Here is a 27,330-nt window from a genome sequence, read left to right as displayed (position 1 = left end):
GCGCGGAGGCCGCAGGTGAGGCGGCAGCGCGGGGCCGCCGCAGGGCAGCGCTGCTCCGTGTCGCGAGGCGAACGAAAAAGGAAATCGGTTCTTTTTCTAGCCTTTCTCTTTTTGTTAATCGCAGTTAGGATGGACCTTTCCCCCGAAGGATCRTTTGGGGGTCATGTTGGAATATGGGGAATTCAGAAGGGCCGAGCATCCCATCCCATCCACAGCCGGAGGGAGCTGTGGGCCCTACAGCTCCTGCTTTCCACAGTGTCCGGGCAGATTCCCGCGTTTCATTGCGGGGAACTGCAGGAAAACTGCCCGAGTTGGTGAATATTGCTCATGATTTCGGAAGGAGGTTGCAGGTTTACAAAGAGTAGCAGATCCCCAGTTGTTCCTTGCATTTTGTGCTTTAAAAAGAAGTCATGAGGCTCAGGAAGAAGGGACCAAAATCCCACTTCTGTTGCAAAACTGGGTCTTTTGGCCATAACATAATGGACATTATATTGGATGCAGGAAAACTTAGAAAACCCTGGCCTGCAGCCTGGAGCTGAAACTCRGCTTTATGAAATACATTAAGCAGTAACTATGGGAAATGACTCAAATGTGATGCCAAGAGTTTCATTTATTTTTTTTTTAACACTGACAGAGCTCCCTCCTTCGGAATTGCCSCATACCGTGGGTGCTGATGATCTGCAGAAACTTCTTCACCTGCTGCAGTCCACAGACGACCCATTAATTCAAGAGCAGGTTTTAATCACGCTCRGCAACAGTGCTGCCTTCTCTGTAAATCACGTAAGTAATGATTTTATAGCAAAAAAATAGAGCTTTGGCAGCAGTTTGGAAAATGAGAGGTGCTGTTCTTCATAACAGTAACACAGGACAGAGGGCACTGACTGTCTTGTGTTTTAACATCCTTTTTATATCTATGCCATAGCTTTCTATGTCCAAATAGTCGTTACTCCAAAAAATATAACCTGTCTGCTTTACAAGACTTTGTTTGTATAGATTAAACGTGTACAACTTAATGTTTGCACAGAACACTWTACTGTAAACATGCTATCAATATGTTTATGACTTTCATTGCTTCATAATGTCAGTTATAGGGTTGAATTTGAAAAAGAGTTAAATAGTTGAAGCTTTCAGGATTTTTTTTTGCCATCGTCAAATAATGGGATAGAATTTAGCTATAAAGCAGAACTGTTCTTAATTTCAGTGCAAGTAATATATGCAAAACCAAAGGGTAGTTTAGYGATTGCACATCATCATAGAATTAACAGGCTTTATCAAATCCTGTAATTTGCCACAAGCATAACGTAACAGATACCATTGGACCTCTTCTAGGACSTGTCATATTTTGTCATCTCTTCAAAATTTGGTAATTTTATGGGCAACTCTTCAGAAGGATATATGCTATCGGTGTCTTTGTTAAATGGTGTTTCTCAAACGTGGTTTGATATTTAAGCTGATGTTAAAATTAAAAAAAAATAGTATATATATTTTTGTATGAAACAATAAGAAAAAACAACTGCCAACACTTTCACTTTAAATAGACATAGTCTGTTTCAGAAATCTTCATTCAGATGTTCCACTTGTGTTGAAATGGAAACTTAAATGCTRAAGGCATTCTTCAAATAAATTTAAAAATCATAGTAATCCTATTGAATATCTTATTATATTTCAGGATATAATTCGGAATTTGGATGGCCTTTCTATTATTGGAAGGATGCTCTCGGATTGCATTCCCAGGGTCAAAGAAAAAGCACTAAATGCTCTTAATAATTTGAGTATGAACATTAAAAATCAGAAAGAGATACAGGTAAGTTTCCTAGAAGGGTGAGAATCAAAGGAATTAATAATAATTTTTAAAAAGTGTAGTTGTTAACTACAAGGAAAAATGACAAAATGTTTTGAGGTTAGAAATACTTGAAATACTTGAATCAGCAAATCTAGATCATCTGTGCATTCCAAAGCCCAAAGGAATAGCATTAAAAAGCCCTGCATCACTACTAGTTACTTTTTTAAAAAACAAACTTTGGAAGCTACAGTCTATGTTTAGCTTTTGCCTAGTGCTACTAAACAGAGATTGTGCTGCTAAGGTTTGACAGTAAGAGAATGTGAAGCAAGACATACTCCCRAAGATGTCAAGGACATCAGCAAAGGTTGTTACTAAGGTGACTGGAAGGCTGAACTGAGCACGACTCCSTTAGGGAAAAATCTTCTTACTCAGGCCTTGAACATGTTATATACTGTCACCTAGAAGAAAATTGGGTAAATCCTGCTTTCTGGTTGTCAATTGCTGTCATTGTTTCTGTGAATAAGCCAGATGGTTGGAAGAAAGGATTTAATTCTAAGATTTATTCTTAACATGTAGGAAGAGATCTAGTGACTGTAAGTGATTTTTGACAAAGTTCTTATAGCAAATGTGCTATGTCTGGAATAGAGTCAAAGCATTTGGGGGTTCCGGAGCAAGTTATGCTCCAGGAAAGCTAGTGAGCAGCACTCTAATGTGTGTCCCTATTATGCCAGCAGAGTATYTGTCTATTACAAAAGAAATGCTTGTTTCTGACTGCCTTGATCAGGCAGTCATGACTTCAACCACCAGGATGCACCAGATTATTAGGTTACTGCGGCTAARATAGTTCATACTATTTGTGAATGCTATTTGTGAAACTTGCCTCCCAAAATGTCTTTCCTTCTGTCTTTTTCCCCCAGGTTTATATYATGCAAGTTTGTAAGGACATTGAGTCAGCTTCCCTGAACTCTGATCTGCAGCTAGCTGGACTCAGACTGCTGACRAATATGTCTGTCACCAGCGACTACCACCATATGATGATAAATTCAATTCCGTGCTTCCTTCACCTGCTTTCAGAAGGAAACGAAAGGACACARGTATTGTGACAAACCATTTAGCAAGTTGCTTTGCTTGCCTCCTTTACATTATTTTTCTAAAATGGTTTGCATCATGTTTAGAAAGTATTTAAATRTTCATTAATAGCAGAGAGTGCGCAAATCCTTAAAATAGGGATATATATTGCTTTTTTTGTGTAAATTCAGGAGTACTTTTTTTTCTAAAATTTCATCAGGATCCCTCTATGAGTGTAGCAAAAAAATTAGACTCATTGAATTTTAAGAAATGTGTCAGTTTTGTTTGTTTTTAGTCCTGTTCCCTGTCTACATATTTTTCAATTGGCACCTTCCTTCTACATCTTACCTTTTGCTCTTAAAATATTAAGAAAGTATTAGTACTATACTATATTTACAATGTGTATGAACCTAGATTACACACTTAATTTGTTCTGTAAACGCATGAAAGCCAAAATCATGAGAAAAGTCAAATTCTTCCATCTTTAACAAAAGCAGATTCAGTTTTCCATGAGCCTTTCCTATGAAGTGTACAAGAAAAGATAATGGAGCACTAACTTCTCCTCTCAAGTGTTTTGATTTTGGAGTTGGTAGTGACTTATGTTTCTCATTTCAGATTCAAGCTCTGAAAGTACTTGTGAATCTCTCTGCAAACTCAGCCATGACAAGACATATTCTCCAAGCTCAAGTAAGGGTATTTATATTATATATATATTATAATTTATATTATATATAAATACTTTAAATTGCCTTTCTGTGTGCCTTTATATTGCCTTTCCTTATGTCTTCATGCAGAACCTTATCTCACATTAGCTACCGCAGGTTTTGCTAACAGGCCGTTTTATTTCAATTTTTGCCACATCAAAACAGAAGAAAGGTACTGGGTACTGCTGCTGCCCTCCCACACGAAGGTTCTTAAAATAAATCAGGGACTGATTTAAAACCAAAATTAAATTTTTGAGCCATCTCCAAAGGGCTGAACTGATCTGTATGCTACCCACTTTCTATTATTTAAAGTATAGAACAGGATTGTAATAGGTAAATGTTCAGTTCTCTACTGTGTCCGGGGTGTATCCTTTTCTGGTCTACCAGACACCCAAACCTATTAATGCACAAATTCTCCAATCACCATAGAGGGGAGGGAAAAACATGTTATTTAGAAAGAAAGCAGACTGTTTTCCACATGGGAATTATCCAGACAGTCAGGTTTTGGAGATTGAAAGTATAAAGCACTTAACAGTCTGTAATGCTTGAGCTAGTCTTTTCTGCACTGAGGAACTGTGCGGGCAGTGCAAGCTTCTGGCCTGCTTGCTCAACATACGGAGTTCTGGTATTTATGAGGTTTCTGTTTTAGGTGCAGATTTGTTTCCATTTTTAAAGGTGAGGAGAGTTATTAACTAAAATGTAGTCAATGATTAAATGTGGACTATTTACCGACTGTCCCAGGCCCCGTCACTGCTGCTACTTTTTGACAACTGCACGAACAGAGACGTTCTGCTCAGAGCCCTCACGTTTGCAGCAAATTTGAAGAAGACTGAGAGCACTGAGGAAGGCACCGAGCTTCAGAGCCAGGCCAGCCAAGATTCAGTTTTCTCTACCCTCTGTGGGGCTTCTGCTCCCTTCGCTCAGAAACTGGCATCTTTATTGCATCACCCTGATACAGAAGTGAAGGAGCAGGTTGCCAGAATATTAACACAATAGTCATTAAAAACCAGTGATCTGATTAAATATTTAATCTTGAGTGCTTTCATACAAGAAAATAAAACTTTTTTTGGAATACTATCCTATTATTAGGTGAAAAACAGCTATTGTGAGAGAGAATGCAATATATGTAATAGAGAGCATAGTAAGAGAATTCTGAGCAAGATAACACAGCAGCTTACTTAGCACTGACAAACCACTATGGAGCTGGTACCCACTGACAAACGGGGAGAGACGGTTTAAAACACAAATCTACACGTGTAGTGTATTTTCAGATGGACTAAAAAGTCAATCCAAATACTSTCTCAATGTTACAAAGAATTTCTATTACTTTATATACTTGCAGCTTTTGAATAAATATATTTATGGAAGGAATTTGGTATTTACATTTTATTAATCAGCTACCTACTGATTCTGTGGGCAGAAAAATCTTAGAAAAATCTTAAATAAAAACAATGTCATGCTATTGCTGACTTCCTGCAAAATATTTCCAGTGAAAATTGCATCTTGAAATTATCTAGCCTATGTTTAACTGCACAGAATATACTCTAAAATTTAAGATAGCTCCATTTAGCAAACCACAGTTGCAGTTAACCACAACACATGCAAAGTTTCCGTATTTGAGCAAAATTCAAATGGATTTTAACTCCTTGCAGAGATACTTGTGAAAGAAAAAATACATTTTTAAATATAGTTTTTAATGTACCTGTTGTGCAGCAAAGATTACCTACCATGAGAGTCTCTTCTAGGTGTCTTTCATTTTCTCCAACCTAAAAAATCTTGTTTTCTAACATCCTACATGATCTTTTTAATATTTAAAGTTGATGAGCTACCAAAGGGAAGGGTAGGAAAACAGAACCATTGTCCTCTACCTAAAATAGACTGTGGTAATGCTAAAAGCATCTTTCTAGTCTAAAAAAAAGCTAAATTTAAAATCTTCCTCTACAGAACGCTACTATTGACATATTTAGAAATAACACTAGACTCTGCAGTTAGTCTTCACTTACGTGTCTTTAACCTTYCTTATCCTCTACTCCCTACCTGAGAGCTGATCTTTTCAGTGCCGACCAAATGGAACAGAGACCATTCTAGGTAAAAATGTTGTGAATTAATACATCTCAAACAAAACATGTCCCCATAATATTTAGGCTCTGATCTTACAACTCTACTTATCTGTTATGTTGCTATTTAATCAATTATTTTCCTAGTTAGGTTTTTTTTTCATCTATTGTTATAGACTATAAATGTAAAATATAATGCACAACAAAAGCAAGAAATACAAAGCCAGCAGACCATAAAGCATGAACAAAAAAGATCTTAAAATTATTTATTTACAAATGAATTATGAAGGAGAATGAGAACTATTTTTGGCAGCAACAGGCTTTAATTTTTGTAATTAGTTTGGCAATTTGATACTGATACATTTAGCTCAGTCTCACTGAACAATTTTTTAATCTCTCATTCAACTCAAATTACGGGGATGCTATAAAAAATATCACAGCCCTCTGCTTAAGAGTTTTCACTTAAACAACAAAAAACAACTGAATAATAGGCTGAGTCAACACAGATACAAGTGCCATTAGGGAGGGGGTTTTCCATTTCCATGTACTGCATTTGACAAGAAAATTACTTTAGACACATTCAGGCCTAACTTAAAAATACTGACAAAATAGCAAAAGAATGCAGATACTCTGGCCAGCAGTAAGTTCTATGCATTAATGATGCAATATGAAGTAATCTCTCTCTAAAAGGCACATTTCTTTAGGTCATTTTAAAATTCAGCTTTGTGGTTCTCAATAAATGAAAATGGAGAAGCAGTCAGTAAAATCATTATTTTACTGTACTTGTGCTTTTTTGGAAGACTTTTCCCCACAAAACATACACGGAAGCTGTCGAGGTACAGGGCATAACCTTAAGATTAACGACCAACAAGTGGGAGATGACATTTTAATGATGATTAATTCAAGTCAGCCATTAATTCTAAGAACATGTCCTGTTCAGAGGTTATTATTTCTGTTACAGATGAGCTGGAAATAGTGTTTAAAAGAACAGTATCAGTGATGTTCATGAGAGTTAAAAGAGTTATTCCTAGACAAGACCTTATGCATTAACCAGTGTTTAGATCACCTCATAATTTATAAACAATTTAAGTAGGAAAATTTATCATGAAATCACTATGCAACTTTTAGTTATGAAACCAACAAACCCAAGATCTAAAAATCCAATCCATTCAAAAGACTACTTTGTAAGTACATTAAATTAACATTTGTAATATCAGTTCCTAGTTCAAATCAAAGGAAGCTTGTAAGGAATTGCTAGTGTTTCATTATTCAAACCCATCATCATTTGTGCTCAAGTCTCGTGATTCTCCGTGGTTTARGACAAAGAAGTCTTCTTTTTTCAAGCCATATCTTTCCAGAGCTTCATTCAGTTTAACTGGAGGATCCAAGTAATACTGGAAAAATAAGAATGATATGAGGAAAAAGATACAACCGCGGCATTTGGAAAACCAAACTAACAAAAAAACTCTTTATGATCTGGTCCATATTTTAAATATATTTATCAAAAAGGAGAATATATATTTGTCAAAGTAAATAGAAAGTGTCAAAGTGAAAAGAAATGAAAGTGTATCAAAAAAAAAAAAAAAAAAAAAAGAAGACTTCTTCAATATATTTAATTTGATCCCTTAGAAAGGGAAACATGATCATTAGTTCCCAGAAAAAAAGAGTTGCCCTCCAGGAAAGAAAGTGTTGACAGAGCAGCAGTAGATGGCGCTTTTTTTCATTAGTAAAAGCATGAGAAATCATAAGATTTGTGACTAAAAAGCTTTCATTTTCCCATTATTTTATAATAAACTTGCCAGGTCTAATTGTTTGAAAAAGTAGTGCCATTTCAATACTACCCCTCTGGTGTTACTTTATTATATTTGTTACATTTGAAATTTATATCAGATAAATTTTAGAATGGGCACCATATCACACACAGAATCAGAGAATGATTACGGTCAGAAGGGACCTAGGGGATATCATAGTATTCATCTAAGGGCTTTTTTGTGCTGATAAATATACTGTAGCTTTACCATCTTAGGTGCTAGTGACAAAGCTTAAAAGCATCCTAGATAGAGAATGTTGCGCCTAAGTTAAAAGAAAATACAACACAGCAAGTGAACATAGCTAACAGCCTGAGAACTGAGTTACAGCATAACGTGTAACCAATAGTTTAAAAAAAAAAATCAAAAGAACAGTTACCAAAGTATATGAAATTAGATAAAGATATTTCCCTTTCATTGCATTTTTATTCACTCTTAAGGCACCCTCATTTTGCTGAAGTTACAGAACACTACGACCTCCAGATTTGTTTTGAAAACCCTATACTTTGAAATCAATCCTATCCATGGAAATACTCTGTATATTTGTTATAAGAAGCTAAACATCATTYGGAACTGCCGAACCTGTAGCAACTTTTCACACAGATAACGCTACATCATTAATGCTCTTATAGATAAGTCAGTTACACTGCACAGAAAGGCTGGGAACAAGACTGTGCGCTTGGGAAATGGGAATTCAAACCCACCTCGTTTGCTAAAGCAAAGGTTCCCCAGTGAATTGCTACCGACTTCTTTGCTTGAACATCAATATGGATTCTCACCGCTTCTTCAGGATCCACATGTTGATATTTCATAAACCACCTACCAAAAAACAAGGTAAGTTTTAGGTGTTATCTAAAGAAAGAAGAAATCCCACACTTAGATTTCACTGCTTAGTGGCAAGGGGTCTAAAAATACGCTCACCTGTGGAATATGCAGGTTTGGGCAACACACAGAACAATCAAAATCACAAGCTAGAAAACATCARCATCCCGATAAGAAACACCTTTTTCAAGACAGGAGTGAAATAAGTGAACTGTCATGCTGTATTTTTAAGAGTAAAAGAACATAGTAAAAGAACGTAATACTTAGTGCCCTGAGGCATTAAGACTGTAGATTTAATTCCATCTCAGAAATAATTTCATGCTAGCAGTGCATACGAAAAAAATGAGTGTTTCAGAACACTGCCTAAGGAAACAGAGGTAAAGCAGAGGTAAAAAAAAAAAAAAAAGAAAAAAAAGAAACTTGGCAATTCTTGAGAAATGCTGCACTCCTATCACAAGGTTGTGATTCCCATTTTACCTTCCCAGCCTATTCCTGTTGAGCTTCCCACTATGAGAGAGCTGCTATCATCCAAAACCCTAAATAGTCCATGATAAGTAGAATATAGAAGCCAAGCAAACAGATCTTTCACACGCTATAAGGGTTTCATCTCTTATCTCCAGATAAATTGCAAAAGCAGCCTGAGGAATGAAGCAAGAGAAAATGCACTGAACTATGGTTGTCTAAATGGCTGCAACTGAGTAATGGTAATGAAAAGTCAAAGTATTCCTTTATTTTTACTCCATTTTTTTCAAGGAAGTCTATTGATTCCTCCCTACTATGTTTAAGAGAAAACACACACACAAAACCACATCACTGCCACACACAGACAGGCAAATACCCATGGTATTTCAGCTCCTTGCCTTTCTCCATTCAGCAATTTTTCATTCCCACTAYAAAATACTAAATTCCACTGTAAACTTCAAGATAGTTTTTCACTTCCATCTGTACTTTTCTGCCATCACTGTACCATTTCATTCATATCTTTTGATCAACTTAAGGTTTTTTTTTTTTCCATACCTTGGCTCATAGGCTCCAATGGGGATGGCTGCAAGATCGAAAGGTCCAAACCTTTTCCCTATCTGTTCAAAAGCAACGCAGTAACCGGTATCTCCCGAGAAGAAAAACCTATTCCAGGGCCCCAGGACAGACCAGCTGCCCCAAAGAACCTTGTTGTCRTCCGTGGCAGTCCGCTTGCACCAGTGCTGCGAGGGCGTGAAGACGAAAGTGACGGCGTCGCGCCCAGGCACGCAGTTCTCTTCCCACCAGTCGAGCTCGATGACGTTCTCGCAGCCGCACCGCTGCATCCAGCCCAGGAGGCCCAGGGGCACGAACCAGCGCAGCTCGCCGCCGAAGCGCGCGTTCAGGCTCAGCACGCTCTGGTAGTCCAAGTGATCGTAGTGCGTGTGGCTGATGACGACGGCGTCCACTCTGGGCAGCTGCTCCACGGTGCACGGCGGGCCGCGGAAGCGCTTGGGGCCCAGCAGCTGCGTGGGGGACGCGCGCTGGCTGAAGATGGGGTCCGTGAGGAAGACGAGCTCGTCCATCTCCACCAGGAGCGACGCGTGTCCCAGCCACGTCACTCGCATCCCCGTCCCCGTCTTCCCGGCCAGCTCTGGCTTCTCAACAAAGTAAGGCTTTAACACTGGAAGCTCTTTATCCAGTTCCTAACACACACACACAAAAACAAAGAGCACAACACTCATGAGAGATCTCAGAATGTRCTGGGCTATGGAACAAAAACCTCATTCAAGGCACAAATCACTCCATTCAAGACTTGTGTTTTGTTTACATTTTTAGGCACCCAGACATTTTTGGTGCCTCTTTCCTCAGCTATTTCCTCTTTTTTTTTTTTTGGGTGACATTTTCACTTCTTTCTCTTGACAGAACAGAGAGCTCCAGGGTATGATTAGGTTAAGGGACCTACTGCCAGAGCAAAGGAGCTGAAAGGCCTGCAATGAAAGCAAGCAAGACATTACCAGCCTGCTGGGAGAGGCTTTGGAACATGCTGATGGGTTTTGACCTGAAAAAGAATATAGAGAGGCTGTTACTGTAATAAATGCTCAAGTTCAGCTTGGGGAGCTAATTCGTGCCTTCCTCAAGTCCCACATCTCATTTTTAAGGTGGTTCTTTATGCACTTGACTGGCTTCTCAACAKGTTTTATCAAAGTCTACTAGGGAATTAAAACTTTGATTATTATAGCATAAATCATTATACTGATGTCCCTGCATGCTCATGATGCAGTTCCCAAATGACATAAACCAACCTAACTCCACTCTCCAGGGRAAGCAAGTTATTGAGACCCTCCCTGTCTGCCCTCTTGTATCAACGTGGACATTTCTGTGGTCACCGCTCAGGTCTGAAAGATCACAGACCTTTCCAGGCTCTTCTGTTAAACTGGACATCAACCTGCCTGTCACCTTGGTCACCCTCCAAATTTGACTCTATGAACAACCCCAAGGCCCACCCAGGGGCCATGATCTGCTCAAACTGATTGTGAAACTTTGCTCACACTAAGCAGAGTGTTACATTCTGGACCACAGTTTGGTTGAAATACATATGCAAAACCTTTYTTTGTTTTGTTTTAATTAAAGAGGTTTTTTTCTTATTTAAAAATTAAAGTCTTCATGGAGGTTCTGACCACCTCCATCTCCGGTGATTGAGCCTCTCCTCCCAAATAGCTCTGGGTTAATCAGGTTACTAAAAGCAATTTAGATATAAAAATTAGCAATTAATTGTCAGAATACAATTTATGCCAGTAAGTACTTTTTAAGTACACTTTTATGCAACAAAATATTTGCAAGTAACTGGAAAACTACGTTACAAAATAATCTGAGAACTCTAAATGTATCCCCTTCTAGTGACATTTGACAAAACAAACTTTTTTTTGTTAAAATGAGCACCATGCAGTATCAATAAGCAACACTAAAYAGATTAGCATCTGCCTAACTGACAGGTGGGAACAGGGAGCTCTTAAGTGCCACTCAAACACAGGCGCTATTCAAGCTTTTACAGGTAGTCACTAAATGTTATTACATTTTTCTAGTGCTTGATCTAAAGGTAAAATTAATCACTACCACAAATATTTGCAAAGGACACACAGGCAGGTAGAATGGTAAATGAAGGGAAGCGAAGCCGGAGCAACTGGCACCCTGCCCCATTCAAAGAAAATTCTCTGCACAAGGGCTCAGAGCAAATCCAAGCACAGGGAGCTCTAGCTCTGAACGCACTGACTCTCTACCAGTTTTTCAGGTTTATGATAGAGGCCTCTGGGTCAAATAAGTGATTCTTCAATGGACTTAGATCAGAAATTGGGTATTTTATTGAGCCAGCAGAATAAATCTCATAGATATACTTGGAAAAAAAATAGAAGTTGTTAATGCATGTACTTTAGTGTTTCAAAACTATGTTAAAAACCAACAAATTCCTGGGCTCAGTAAGAAGGCAAAATACCTCAGTATTATTATACTGGAGGTCAGACTTGTTCACCTTGTTCTCAGAAATTTGGCCAAACCCTAAAGTAGGTATTTATTTTAACCAAACCCTCTCAACTAAGAATGCAATTGCCCCATATCCCCCCCATCCAGTGGATGGGAGAAGTGTCATCCGATCAGTGGCCACCGTTTCATACCAAGCAGTTTTCTGAACAGCACCGGCAGTTGTTGAGACTTTGCTTGCAGTAAACAAGGAGCTGCTTGGGTAGGGCCAGGCCTTATCCCCCCAAAAATCAAGCCACAACTTGCAAGACTCAACGTGTCTCCTCAGGACCAACTTGAAGTTGCAGCAGGAAAAGGAGAGAGTAGTAGAATAAACGGCCACCAACAGTTGAGTCAAAAAGGAGATCCCATTTATTCACTCATTAAGTTTGAGAAACACTGACCTACGTGGATCCCATCCTTAGCATTAGTCATAAGAAAAGGAGYGGTGCAATTTCAGGCTCTATGTTGCACAAAGGTGAAAACTTACTTCTTGGCTCAAAATCTGAACTGAAAGTCTACCTTTTAAAGCATTAAGAACTCATCAGTTGGATCAGAATATCTCAAACTCAGACACAGATTCATAGGAAATTCTTAAAATCTGGACAACAGGATAAAACATCACAATAGACAAAAYATATAATCTTACAGAATCTTTATCCCACCTTGGTTTTCTTTATCAGGCTGACCAGAAGCAAGCACTGATACTGCAAGAGCTACAAGRGCCCTTGAAAATACRACATTATTGTCAAATCAGCTACCCACAGAAGAAAACACATCTTATCTTCATCACAGAAACAATATACAAGTTCTCTGTGCTCTGCTCCTCGCCCCTCTCCACACTCCTTTCTTTCCTAATGCAAAGCAAGCAGAAACACATGACTCGCTTGGGCAAGAACAGCTAAGGAACTTATGATTTCTGGTGCTTGGTACCTACTGGAAGGAAAGCCACTGCATTCTGCAGAAATTAGAACAATCTAAACTGTTCATTCAACACCTAACAATTAAAGACACTTCAATGGAACCCCCAAAAAAAGTAATTAAGGAAGCCTGTAAGGAAAGTACAGAAAGTCTATGCAATCTGGATAATCAGAGACTTGCTGTAAAGACATGATTTCAATGCACATTGCTTTTAAACAGAGAAGTATGCATCCTGAATCATACATATCATATAGCAGGTCATTTACATATGCAAAGTACTTTGTACAGATAAAATGAATGTCTCCAGCAAATGCAGGTATCACTGGGCTCTCTCAAAAGAGGACACTGAAGCAGCAGGCTGCTCTGAAGATGTGCTAGAGCACAGAGCTGAGCCAGCAACGCATGGGGCCCTTGGTTTTAACTTTAATCAAGCTCAAAAGTGCTTTAAAGGCTGACCTTTGCGTGGAGGAGACGAAGCCTGCAGAAGCATTGAAATGACCAAGCACCCAAGAAGTGCCTTTCACTAATCCCTGTCTAGTTTTTTATCTATTTCTGATTTACTTCTCAAAACTACTATGTAATTACAAGGGCTTAATTTGACAATTTCAGAGGCAAAGCAACAAATCAGTCCAAAATGAACCCTAACTGGGTCAGAGAACTTCACAGCTGGTACAACGTAGATTTCTTTGTAATCATCCTCTATTGCAGGGACAGGGATCCTGTAAATTAAAACGCTGCAGTTCTCCACTGCCACGGACTGCTGCAGCCTGTAGCACAGCACAGCCTTTCAGTCCMTAAMMACCTTTCCTGACAAGATACCATTAGTATTTACWATATCTCTTGTACATATACAGAATGTATATGAATGAGTACATGGGCAGTGGCCAAGGCAGCTGCAACACGCCAAGGGCTGCATTCTGTATAAATGTGAACAAAGCAGGTTATGCACATTGGAGAGAAGGAGTTTGCAGAGCTCGAGAGCTTGTGCACAGACACTGCTATTAATACAAGGTACAGATAATGTCTAGAAGCAGATCATCAAGTTTAAAATCCCAGGAAGTTGTGAGAAGGAAACCCAAGGCTGAAACTGGTTTGTTGTGTCTTATTCTAAAGTCAAATTATTGTAGAACTATCATAACTAAGATTAATTCTTACCTAAGTATATTCTTTGCCACAAATACTTAAAGAAATCAGAAGTCTGGCCATCATGTGGCAATAAGTAACTCTGCTTTCTTGTCGGAAGGGATGACTAAACAGCTTTCTTTACTAGTAATTCACACAACTAAAAATGAAAAGCGTACACTCTTTGTTCAATATTATATCTGAGTTTTACTGTGCTTACTTCTTGGATGCTTAAGAGCCTTATTAATGCCTGCTGGTTCAAAACTGATTTCCCTGCTTGTTCAGTCCTCAGCACAGTATTTCTGTAGTTCAGACAAAGCATAAGAAAACACACTGAGAAGTAATCCTAGCTGCCAAAACTGCAGCCTTAACAGTCCTAGCACTGCTTGGGCCACAAAGATAAACAGTGCTTTTCCACCACGCATTCCTGCTCAGAAACAAAGTTGCCCTTGGAGTTTGCTCCCTCCACCTTCCTTTTACATTTTTACCACCACCTTAGCATACAATATCTGAAGTAAAGAACAAGAAATGGTATTTCCCATTAAACTGCCCCTGTATCTTCAACAGAACGAGCACTTGCTCAGGTGGCTTTAGCAAATGCCACCGCTTTGGCTGAAGTACATGTGGAAACAAAGGAATGCAGAGGAGGCCAGGGAAAAAACACCTCCACAAGGAAATGATTAATTATTGAAAGTAATTATTTGGTGCATTTTTTTTTTTTACAAACTGAAGAATATGTAGTAGGTAGTTTTGGAAAAAAAAATGTCCAAAATTCTAAGTGAGGGATGCCAGAGCTATCTGCAGTATAAATGCCGGACACAGTAGGATTCACGGGGCAAGCAAAGCAGCAGCATAAATGAAGTTTATGGCTGAACCAGGAGGCCGTTTTTGTAGTTTTCATAAATATAAACTGAGCTGGATAAATCAAAGGTAGAACTAACAGAAAGAAAAAATATAAAGRGTCAGAAAGGATTAACTAACGCTTTTGAAAGCAGGTAAAATTGAAATTGGTGAAAAACAAACCTGATGAAAGCTGAACAATTACTGGTTAGTAATTTCCTATTTTGTTGTTAAGGGTAAAGAGCCAAAGCAAGTGATATCAGGAACTGAAAACATGCAAGTATTTACCTGCTTTGAGCTCGGCACATTGCTGTTATTTTTTTCTGTGAGGGACCACTTCAAAGCATTTGACAAGGTTGGCGATTTCCATGTTGGCCACGGGTTGACAAATTTTCCATCTTTGCCTCGCTTTGATTTAGTGACATCTTCTTCTAACCTGTAGTCCAGCCTGAAGCTCTTCCTGGAGGTCCTGGAGGAATCGCTGCCCCTGGAACCTCGGCCCGAGCTCTGACGTTTCCTCACCGCCTCCTTGGGGTACTGGTTGCACGCAGGCTGCTCCTCAGCTGGATTCATATCCGTCACTTTCTCAGAAGCACTAAAATACATTTCAAATTAATCAATCCTTTCTCGCATTAAGATCAACATTCATGAGCCTGAATGTTCGCACATACACCAGAAAGAAACTTGCCCTCCTCCTTTTTGGTGATCTAATGTAATTTTTCCTCAACAAATGCGCTTTTAAAACAGTTGCTATTATTCAAAAGACTTCAAAAAAAACATGCCTTGGCAAGTAGACATGAGATCTCTTTGTAGTTCAGGCAAAATTTTTCTCCCTGGTATGCACAGCTTCAGATGCTAACACTATTATCCACCAAGACGAGGGGGAAGGGAGCCTTCATTTCCACTTTGGAAGGATACTAAGTCCCTCCTGAAGCCTCTGACATTCAGYGCCTGACGTAAAATGATCCCACAAACCTGTCCAAGAAATCGTGGAACTACCTGGTCCTTAAGGATTTGCCTATGGAGTGACTTTGTTCTCTAACAAAGGCAGCAGCCTCACGTAGCATTAACAACCTATTGCCTCTACCTACGAGACACACAGACCGCGCACACATGCAGAAAGCCCCAACCACAACAGGCACTTGGTCATCCCTCCYATTGTGCCCAAAACAAAAGCAGAGCTTAATGTAACAACAAGCAAGTTAACTGTTTAAAGGTAAGCTTAATACGCAGTGAACTAACTTCTGCAATGGCACRGACGTCAGGGATGTCTCAAATAAATAAAGGCTGCAGTATCTGCTCTTAATCCCATTTTGAATTGCAGGAAAAAAAATAGAAAAGCTGATTTCGCTAAAATCTCAAAATAGGAACATTTCTTTGAAAACTTGCACTTTAGTAGTTGGAGTCTCCCACTCCAAAGAGCACACACACACACTTTGTAGAGTCTGGCAACGAGTCCTAGAGCTCTCAYTATAGTCAAGGTGGAAAAACAACAAAAAAATCTGTATTTAACAAGTTGCTGAAGCAATTCAGTCAAAGCTAAATGCTTCAGCTTCTCTACTTGCAACATTTCAGCATTTTGCCAGCCTTTAACAACAACAAAAAGGGGAGAGCAGAAGGGCTTGGTATTTTTATAAAGCGCTCAGCTTCCTGGCCCTGAGGAGCCCTTCCTGATTAAAAAGGAGATGCTGACCAGTGCAAGCAGACAGCATGATACATTGTTTAGATACAGGAAGAGCTTCGAATTAGAAAATGTGAAATTAGTGCTGTGGAAAACTCTCCGCCACATGTTTTAGATCATCTGCCTTTTCACTAACTGGCTCACCTGAGTGCTGGATCCATATGGGAAGCATGGGGCCTCCGTACCAAATTGAGTCCACCCAAAGAACATTTCCAGAGAATAGAATTACCCTCTAGAGAGGGTATTTCCATCTAGAGAATGGAATATAGCCCTCTAGCCCTTAGTAGCTTCCTTAGAAAACATTATTTTTAAAACAAAGCATTTTTGAAGTAACTGATTGTGCAGAACTGTGTCCCTCATAAGCTCATAGCTACAGTAAAAAAAAATAAGGTGCAATGCTACGGGTAAGATTTTACCCACAGATAAAGTGCTATCAAACAGAACAAGAAAAGCATTTATTAGTGATGGTTTAGCTTGAAATGCAAAGCCCTTTCCTGTTTCTTTAGCAACAACTGATTGGTGGGCAACAAGATCRTAACGTTAACCGTGAAAACATGACTTGTTCAAAAATAATCGGCACAGTTGATCAAAGTAACAATTACTTTGCCATATGGCAGGGATAAAATATTAACACATCAAAATCAGCTTCTGATAAAGGAGCATCAATCAGCATTCAGCAGATGCTGCTGACGCTGTTTTTTGAGCAGGAAAACTSAGTTACAATATTATTTAAATGTAATTTTACTGTATTATAGTTTTGCTACAGGTTACTTAGGCCAGTCTGTTTATGCACCTTCTCTTTCACTATACTATCCCCCAAATCCATCATAATTTCAATTGTAATTCCTGATACTGCTTTTTCCTCYATTCCATATTTAAAGAAATCAGCCTTCAACAGAATGGCCACCCAACTTGCTTTATGTGCTTTTCAAGCAACATAAGTGGAAGCAAAAAGAATGAGCACCAAAAGACAGATGAAATACCCCCAAAAAAGTGATAAATGTTCTGTTAGTTTAACTCAAAAGTTTTATGAGCATTCAAAGAGTATTTTCAATGCCAAGACAGTGTGCCAAGACACACCTGCTCTGCCAGAAAGCATCATGAAAACAAATCACTAAACTTTAATCAGATATGTGCTTAATTCCAGGAAGTTTTCTGTTAGCATTTCAGATGTCTGATTTTTAAATACATGAAGTACTGTAATTATTGCTCCTACAGGCATTTTATATTAGAGACAAAAGTGCCTAGGGTTTTATTTTTAAGCTTCATTTTATCTATTCGTGCATCTCTAAAAAATAAGTGAATTCTACTTTTGCTTTCAATTTTTATATAAATCTTACTCTGAAAGTATAGAAAAGTATAAAGTATACATGAAAGCATAAAACTCGGGGGGAAGCAGGGATCCACTGCTGATTAAACCAGGGCATTGCMAAGGCATTTAAGGCACTGCGGGTATCTGTCTGCCAACATATTTTCCACATGATGCACATCCATTGCTTTCATCAGTATCCTATAGGCATCTGAAGGGGAGAAAAAAACCCTCAGTACTCAGAACATTTAGACTCCTTCACATAGGAAAGGGACATATTTATAAACAATTAAGTGATGGGGTGAATTCCTGTTGACCTTTATTTTCCTTTCAAGTACCCAGCCTGCTTCTTCATTTTGGTTTCATTTCAGCTGGTAAAATATATCCAAGAGCATTTTGGGAATAYTGGACAAAGAAAAGGCTAATCTTTCTTTTGAAAGAGTGGCAGACAATCAGTTCTAGGAAGCCAGTGTGGTTCAGTTATTAGCTTAAACTGAAACTGAACCAGCTGTTAATCTAAAATATTATTATCCTTCTGCACAGGAAAGCTTTTACATAGAAGGAGATTTGGCAGCTATATTTTGAAGCGCATAAGCCATCCAGGCAGGAARGTGTGGATCATTCATCCAGCCTTCTTGAGTTTTTCCCAAAGAAAAATAATAGCTTGGCACTTGAAAAATAAAGTTAAGCCAAACTGTGAGCGCCGAGACACTCAAGTCAGACTGGACGAGGACTCTGTTCACTTGGASAGGAGGAAGGGAAAGAGGGGTTGCGCTCTGAGCACATATTTGTTATTGCAATAATGTTCCATAGGAAATCTTGGGKTTTTTTTCAGGTTTAACCCAACAGAGGAAGATTACCATTTTATTTGAGAGTGCTACACTGCTTTCTTAACAAGACGGAAAACAGCCTTGGAATAAGGTGGCTCACCCACAAKGTAGATAAACGGGGTTGCCAGCCTCTGTAGGAGGCGCTGGGGCAACTCCATCCACCTCCATGCTCTGAGATGTTTCACTCTTCCTTCAGGGAAAGGAAAGCCTCAAGGAGCCAGGGCTACTGAATGAGACTTTCTGTAGCCTGGCCCAAAGCCCTGGTGCCAGGAAGGGCCGCAGGCAGGAGGGAAGAACAACATTATTTGATGAACGGGACGAAGTTGAACAGGAATCCAGACGCAAAGCTCACGAAACTGGTTTTCCAGCACCAAATGTTAAGGGGCCCCTAGTAACTCACAAAGCAAAACAGAAACTGCAGGTTTGGCACTGGAAACTCATGTCTTCTGGCATGGCAGGTAGGTTTAGACCTGGAAAATAAGGGTAAACTTTGCAACAGTCAGTCATTTGTTTTAGCATTGCTTATGTGACTGAAAACTTGGATTCAAGAAGATAGATTTTGGCTTTAGGTCTTTTGTTTATCTAGGAAAACCATTAAAAGTTCAGTGAAAAAGTATTAAAACATTTAACATCTGTTTCCAAGGAAGCWTGAAAACAGAATATATAAATTAAAAATTACAAATATCGTTTTTTTTTCCTTTCAAAGTGTTGATTTTAAACACTGCAGAGCTTCAAGTGCCAAGCTATTTTAACTTTATGTAGTACAAATGCAACAACACAACTATGGAATTAGTCTTGACATTTTCTCGCAGGGCCCTCTAATATCCACTGCTCCACACCTGGAATGGATAAAATTCTCCCCACTAAGCACACAGCCATGCACTGACACGCCACTACCTGCAAACTCTGACAGAACAAATATGTCCTGCTTTTTCTACACAGAAACATATTGCTCATTTAGCAAATTCCTAAATTAAAAGTTTTAGAAACGATTATACTGAAAACGTGGTCTAATGTAACCCAGCTACTTCCACAGAGCATCCATCTGCCCTTTCAAACCTTCCAGAGATTTCAAAATATTCTTATTCCTTCTCTGCTTTTGAAGCAACAAATTTGTTTTTAGTTGCTAGCTCTGTACACAAACTGCATTGAGGATGGGGCTGCACCTCAACTAAGCACTAACTTAAAAAGAAAGTTAGCTCTAAAAAGATAGAAAAAAATTGCTTTAAAGAAAGACATTTGCAAATATTAGGGGGGTTACAATTTTAAAAGCCTCCTACATACTTAACAAATCATGGCCAACTAGATTTTGGCCGTGCTTTTGTTATTCCTTCAGGTCTCAAATTGCCTTAATTAACAAACAGTTTGAGCCTGGAAAATTCTGACTGTATTTCAACTTTTCTTGTGAAGTACTTCAGGCTGTTCCAACCAGCTAAAACTGCGGATTTTCCAGACACACTTAGTATTTCACAAAAAGAAGGTTTCTCAAGCTTGGAGCTAATCTATAGATACTTTTATTCTGATTAAAAGTAGCATTCTAGGTAAAGCATTGCAGATAGTTTTATCCCCTGGCTAGGAACTGTGTGTCATGCACTGGTCTAAGGAGATTATTTTCAAAACATCCACAATCCTGCATCCTAGGAGGCTGTCCTCCAGTCTTGGATGCAGCCATTTAACAGTACATCTATTGCTTGCCAGCTTCTTGTTCTCCATTCTTGCAGACCTGTAAGCAGCCAGACTTTGCACTAATTTTGGGTGCTAACACAATTAGAGATGAGTAACTGAGCTGGTATCAGAAAGTAAAGTAGCTCTCCCTTCAGATGACCTTGTAAACATGGCAAAGGATTCATCTTAATTGCATCTAGTTTTGAGAACCAACAACAAAATAAAGCCAAGTTTTATTTGGATATAACACAGATTGGGATTTCAGTTACAAATAAGGAAACCAAGGATTATCTAACACCATAAGACCACAGCTGGACGCTTCACAGCAGCACTGTTACTTAAGCACTCCCCACCATCCTCACTCATCTGCTTGCCCAAACTAACATTTACATTAGATCACAAATTTGATCCAATTGATCTAGATGGTCACCTCTTACCATCCCTTCTCCTGGAAAAGGAGGTTTGCTTTTCCCTTGGCTTGCTGTGCAGACATGCAACTCTTTATATCAACAATCTGGACAGAAACAGGGAAGGACGAGAACAGGAATTAAATGTTTTGTTTATATACAATATAAACATATGTACTATGTTTATATACAATATAAACAAAAGCTTTTTATGCCAACACAGTGTGAATTACAACATTCACCCCCCCATCTACAATTCTTTCAGTGCAGCTCACTTATATTTGCCACAAAGTCAGGTTCAAAGGCCTGACTTGGCCCTAAAACATCTACACATATTATCCCTATCCAAAGTTGCACATTCACAGAATCCCAGAATGGTTGAGGTTGGAAGGGACCCCTAGAGCTCATCCAGTCCAACCCTCTGCTCCAGCAGGGACACCCAGAGCACGGGGCACAGGGCGGCATCCAGGCGCCTGTGGAAGATCTCCAGAGAAGGAGACTCCACAGCCTCCCTGGGCAGCCTGGGCCAGGGCTCGGGCACCCTCACACCAAACAAGTTCTTCCTCACATGCGGATGGAACTGCCTGGGTTTCCACTTGCACTCACTGCCCCTTGTCCTGTCACTAGCCACCATCAAGAAGAGTTTGGCCCCTTCCTCCCTACATTCTCCCCTCAGGTACTTAGACATGTTGATCAGATCCCCTCTCAACCTTCTCTTCTCGAGGCTAAACAGGCCCAGCTCGCTTAGTCTTTCCTCATATGAGAGATGCTCCAGTCCCTTAATCATCTTTGTTGCCCTCGGCTGGACCCTCTCTACAAGCTCCACATCCCTCTTGTCCTGGACAGTCCAGAAGTTYGGCGATGCTGCTGCTTGAACTCCCTAGCACCTTTATCTTTATGCCCAAAGTGAGGTTTCATATTGTAACTGAGTTTGATAACCAGCTACCCAAAAGGCAGCCCGCTCTCATTACCACACATCCCAACCCTACTTTCCTGACGTTCATTACAGGAGCTAAGCAAACACAAAGTTATTCATAATATTTAGTAGCACTTATCAGCTTCACTGGAATCCATTTTTGGAAACAAATGCAAATAGTCTTTAGAGTCACATCCATCAGTTGKTCCTGAAGTCAACTGTTAACCTGTGAGCTGCAGGTGAAGTGCGAGCTGCAGCAAGGGGCCTCCTCCTGGAAGCAGGACATAGGGATTTTGCTCTCACCGCCAGGCACCCCTGMCAGTTACCTCTCTCTGCCCAGTACAGCACTGCTATACTTTCCAGACYTACTTGGGACTCACATTACACAAGTTACCTGGTACATACGTAGTTTGTATAGCTTAAGATCCCAGTTATGCTACTAGATGTCTACAGGGACCATTAGCACAGATAACAGAGCCAGTAGCCACTTTATCTATTCATGTCTACTAAACCAAGTTAACTCCTTCTCTCCCCTTTTACTGCAGCCTTGAGTCAAGATATCCTCAAACATATGCACATTAKATGTAAAAGAATGGCCTAGATGATGGTTATGAAGGAGTTCAGCTGGCCGCATTCCTGTGCAGTCGCAGAAGGAGAACACGAGCCAGGCTTCCCCACTCCAAAACAGAGAGCATTTTACTGCCCTCGCCCCCAAGAACCAATGTGGTATCGCCACCAAGGTACAGGAAAGATGCTGGAATGAAGCAGTTCCTGCAGCTGCACTGCTGCTCAGGCTGGCAGCACAAGGAGGCAGGGATTGTGCATTGCAGCTGGCTTATGACATGCAAGACAGTAAACAGATGAAGAATCAAAAAAATGCAAGCAATATATAAAATGGACCCAATAACAGACGAGAGCGCCTGCACACAGCTGAGCACGGGTAACCCTTGGTCTGAAACAGCAGCAGTAATCTCCCTGGACAGCCCTTCACCCTTGTAAAGGGTTCCTACAAAAGTCTCCTAGAAGAGCAAACATGAACCTCGTCCAACGCCACAACAGGATCCAGAACCAGCTCCTACAGTAGCAACTCTTCTCCTACAAGTGTTTATGCAGATGAGCAGTTTATTAATTTCAGCTGGCCYATTGATGTGTATGCAGCTAATCACAGGTACAAACCTTTCCAACACAGGCCTTGCTGTTAGAACAAGCCAACAAAAGAGTTTTGCATTTATAAACATACTTAGCCACCTCCCTGCATTAACAAACTGTGTGTTTTATTTTTAGTATTTCAAGTTACTATGTGATTTTGTCCTTTTTAGCATGGGTCTTCTTAAACAAAAGMAAGTTTTAAAACACTACAAGCTTAYATTCTGTGTCGAGAGTATTAAAGGTTTCCAATCTTACATATCTTAAATATAACTTATAAATAACACTAMACAGGAATCAAACCTCGACTTGACCATACTGTGGTAGAAATTACATTTGCAGTATGCATTCACAGAGGAAAGATAAGAACTGTTTTAATAAAAGGACACAGAAATCATGTTAAAAACTTGATGCACAAGCTCCAAAATGCACAGCAGGATGCAAAGCAGAGCGTTCCTGTTTAACCCCGGCCATTTTTACGCCTGCAACGCTACAGTTGCTATCTGCAGCTCATACTACTAACCCTTGTAATTTTCTGCTTCCTTCTCTCTCCGTGCCAGAAAAGAACAAACTCCTATGCAAACTTTCTCTAGAACCACACAGAGAATAATCTTTTAAAACCCTATAAAACCTCAGCTATGCAGGAAGCTCAACAACTCCCAGGCGCTAAACTAGCTTTTAAGTTATTACACATAACCATGCAGCTTTTGCTTATATATACATTTAAATGCCAATCTAGCTCATTCCCTCGCAGTTCAAAGTCCAAGCGCATAGGGCCCAACRTCATTTCCCTGCAGTTTCAAAGTATTTCCCTAAATTCTTTATCTACTTCACATTTAAATTTCAATATATGCTCCACTTTTGCTTGTCCGAACAGTGCACTTTCTCTCTAGATATGTGCACRTACTCTTTGATATTTATAGAATTTATAGAAGCATTTATAACATTTAACCTCAATTATACTGAAATCCAAGTAATTATTTCCCAAATAAATTTTCTTTAAGAAAAGGAAAAAAAAATTCCTTAAGTTATACTTTGGTGAATGTAACTGTTCAAAGAAGTCAATCTAGAAGCAGCTCAGGTTTAACATCCTCAAACCTTCATACTGTAAGGCCAGGAGGCACAGGAGATACAGCAGTCTTTAAGCCCTAACAAGAACACAGCAGCTGAAAGAAATCACAAGAACACCAGACTAAGCCAAATGCAAACACCAAAGGGAACTGAAAGCATCACAACACATTTACATTTTTCCCGAGAACCCTTTTTACTGAAAACAACCAGCCTCTGTCCCCACAATTTTAAATTACGTCTCATCACATATTCTAAATGAAATACAAAGCGCTGTGATCACTAGTCAACAAGAGAAACAATTTTGAAGTTGATTTTTTTCTTCCTTACGGAGGAGCCAAGGCACTTTTCCAACGCTGTGTGAGCCATCTACTAATTTTCAAGGCACTGTTCCAGATATGTAGGTGTTTTCAGAAGACGGTGTTTCATCTAAACAAACCCTAAATAAATAAATAAATAAATAAAGCACAAACAACTTGCTGTTGCCTCAACCTTTTTTCACCAGAAGCAGCTGAACGTCACTGAATCTTTCTCAAAAAACAGTACACAGCATGCACAATTTCAGCCTAAGCTACCTAAATTCTTTCCGAACATTATAAGCAACAAAAAATGAAACCTTATAAGAAACCTTGCCCACAGAGAGTACGACCAGCTCCAACTGTGAAATCAGATCTTACGTAACAAAAACTGCTCGATACAACCTGCATTCTGCTGCTCCTTGCCGCTTGGCTTTTCCTCATGCACCACTTATCAAACCTTATTTTCCACAGGAGGGACAGAGCGGCAGCAAAGTCTCTCTCCAGCATCACTTGTTCCTGCCTGCGCCCCCGCGGAGCAGCTTTGCCAGGTTGATCTGTTTGGCTTTAGCTATTCAAACCCAAATCATCCCTTCTTTATGCAGYTGTCACATAACAAACGTATCACACGCAAGCAATAAATAATGTTGGCACTCCTTGCCCAGGTTTTCTAAGAAAATCCAAACCAAGTACAACATATGGTTCCAAGAAAAATTCTTTTTACTCGAAGGCTCTGGATGCACTTGGGACATGGTGGCCAAGTGATTTTCTGTGGTCCTGCTCTGAGCACATCAAAAGTACGACCCCAAATACAATGCTATCCAGCCTAAAAGATAGAAACTTACAGCAAGTGCCTGCAAAGAACTAAAGCAAGAGCAGGGACGGACTTAGAAACGTGACCAAAACCCAAARCTAACTAATAAAGCCACAGCAGGTGCTACACAGAGAAGCACTTATTATTAAGGCGGAATTAGCATTTTCCTAATCCCAGACCAAACAATTGCTTGCTCATTTGCAGCAGGGTAAAGAAATGTGAAGTTAATTTCTGATTTGAGAAAGAGCAGCTTTTTTCGGTCTTGGACTTACACAGGCTGCAGGAATTCTTTTCAGAAGGATTTCTGCTGAGGCAACTCCTCAAATCTGGTTAGTTTATACAAACAAAGACAGTAATAATATGGATTGCTTCCTTTCAAAAGGCTGCGGACATCTTTTGATTTAGGCCAAGCATAAGCTCAATTAGCTGTTATTTATGTTCGAGCAGCTTTACTTTCATCCCTCACTCTCCTCCTCTCCCAAACGCTCTCTCCCACTTGTCCTTGCTATCACAGCAAATAAACTAGACTCGGCTTTCCAGTCTTTTCATGCTCAAAGTTATCATTATCTGTTTTATGTATCGCAATTTCAGATTATCTCATAGATTTCTGAGGCAACTGCTGCAATAATTCTTGCAGCACTAAGATAAAATCTTATTTCATCTGTGAATAACTTATTATTATAGTTACAAGACTATTTTATTTACTTCTATTTACCGAATTTATCAGTATTTACTGTAGATCTCTTTAGGAAAGAGACTAGTTTCAAGAATCTTTTGCCAGAAAACTGAGGAGTGATCAATACTAAACCCTTTTCCCATCACTGCCTTTAACTCTTCATGTCACTTTAGTCAGCACAGTCTGAAAAATGAAATACATGTGCACAAGTGGCACCTCCCTGCCAACACTGAATTAGTCACTACAGCAAGGCAAACTGAGAGCTTGCTTCCCAAGTGCCATTTAGCAAATAAAGAGCAAGGAATACTCCTCACAAGAGGAAAATGGAAAGGAACCCCTAGTTTCAGGGGGAAGAGCCACCCCACAGGCCTTGGCTCGGCTCACGGCGGGCGCCGGGGTTGTCTCACTGAGGTGGTGACATCTCCGACACCTTCGCTGGGCGCTCGCCTCGCCGGCGGCATCCTCGGCGTCGCTCCTTCAAGGGGGGAAATACCGCTCTCACAAGCAACCAAATCACTACGTATGTTAAAAATAAAGGAGATTATATAATACGCTTCCTTCCACGGAAATTGCAGCATATTTGACTGTTTAAGGAAAGCATCCCCACGGAGTGGAAGAAGAGCCTGAAAGAGAAAGTCACACTTTTTTTCCTTCTTTTTCCCTATCTAACCACCGCGGAAAGTGCCACCAAACCCCAACTTTTCCAGGCTGGCGGCGGCCGCTGCCGGGACCCGCCGCGGGCTCCGCGCGGGCTGCGGGGCGCCCGGCCGGCAGGTGCCTCCGCGTCCCGCCGCGCAGCGCCCCGCTCACCCTGCGAGCTGCTGCTGCTGCTGCGGCGCCTCGTCCTCCTCCTCCTCCATGGTGCCGCCGCGCACGGGGCGGCCCTTCGGCGGCGCCTTCGCCCCACCTGATCTGCAGACGGCGGCGGAGAGCGCGGGCAGCCCCAGGCAGCAGCTCCACAGCGCCCTGCTCCGCACCATGGCGCGGCGCGGGCTCCGCGCTGCCCCCGCCCGGCCGCTGCCCGCGCGCCGGGCACAAGATGGCGGCGGGAGGCCGCGCGCCCCGAGGCGGCCCCGGAGYGGCCGGGCGGGTGGGGCTGAGGGGGCCGGCGCGCGGAAGTGAAGTTATCGGGGAAATAAATGTTATTTTTAATTCTTTACTTGCACGCCTAAACATGCAGTCCCAAAGAGTAAGTGCAGGGCTGTGGTGCAAGCTCCGAGGTTCCCTGGAGGCTGCRTGCATACGCGTTGCACCTCAAAGTTCAGCAGCCGACGGCCACCTCAGCGGGGCAGAAGTCTGAAGTTTGCAGGCTGGGTGACAGAGGTCCTGTGAGACAGGAGACACGAGCTCGGCCTCAAGCCGTCACCCTGTGGCTCTCTTCACTGTGTGAGGAAAGGGATGGGGATGGTGCCAGGGACGGTGATGGCCCCAGGGACGGTGATGGCCCCAGGGACGGTGATGGCCCCAGCTCGCTGTGCAGGGAAACGTGCCTGTCTGTGGACGAGCAGATCTGCTGACCCGCATCAGGAGGAAATCCCAGTTCTTTCCCTACTTCTGACTCTTCTCTTGACATTTCCTGACCACTTGCTCTGCTGTTAGTGTGTCAAAAACTAGGCTAGCTGCCCGGTACCTTTGACTTACACCCACACTTTATTAAACACAAATCTGTACTGATTGAAGCCTATTCCCGCTGTGATTTTGCACTTGTCTGTTTGTCCTGCAGCCCCTGCGAGCAGGCGGCCTGCATGTAGAAGCAGCTTGTAGGCCACAAACACCCCAGCTTGGAGTCTCTTCCTTAGCTAATATGTTTTGTCCATGCTGCCAATACAGATGTAAATAGTTGGAGGCCATGGTAAAGACAGCTGGTATCTATGTACTATGTAGTTTGCAATTTGCTGAGAATTCACAGCATCTTTAAGGTTG

At 40.7% G+C, this 27,330-nt stretch overlaps 2 protein-coding genes across 2 annotated transcripts; one reads left to right on the top strand and one right to left on the bottom strand.

The window, feature by feature from the left end:
- The first annotated feature begins 504 nt into the window (after positions 1-504).
- Positions 505-4,878, top strand: ARMC10 (armadillo repeat containing 10). The gene is made up of 5 exons (XM_026046352.1): positions 505-780; positions 1,670-1,804; positions 2,701-2,877; positions 3,467-3,538; positions 4,297-4,878. The coding sequence occupies exons 1-5, from the start codon at positions 574-576 to the stop codon at positions 4,549-4,551; spliced, it is 846 nt and encodes a 281-aa protein (XP_025902137.1). The 5' UTR covers positions 505-573; the 3' UTR covers positions 4,552-4,878.
- Positions 4,879-6,290: 1,412 nt separating this feature from the next.
- Positions 6,291-24,250, bottom strand: NAPEPLD (N-acyl phosphatidylethanolamine phospholipase D). The gene is made up of 5 exons (XM_026046351.1): positions 24,238-24,250; positions 14,888-15,194; positions 9,260-9,906; positions 8,125-8,239; positions 6,291-7,006 (listed from the first exon to the last, which is right to left on the bottom strand). Exons 2-5 carry the CDS (start codon positions 15,170-15,172, stop codon positions 6,878-6,880), a joined length of 1,176 nt encoding a protein of 391 aa, XP_025902136.1. The 5' UTR covers positions 15,173-15,194; positions 24,238-24,250; the 3' UTR covers positions 6,291-6,877.
- Between the last annotated feature and the right edge of the window lie 3,080 nt (positions 24,251-27,330).

This window comes from Nothoprocta perdicaria, unplaced genomic scaffold (assembly GCF_003342845.1).
Source record: "Nothoprocta perdicaria isolate Ctin4 unplaced genomic scaffold, notPer1 scaffold_44, whole genome shotgun sequence".
NCBI lineage: Eukaryota > Metazoa > Chordata > Aves > Tinamiformes > Tinamidae > Nothoprocta > Nothoprocta perdicaria.
Note: the sequence above shows the minus strand (reverse complement) of the source record. Positions and strands in the feature narration are given on the sequence as shown.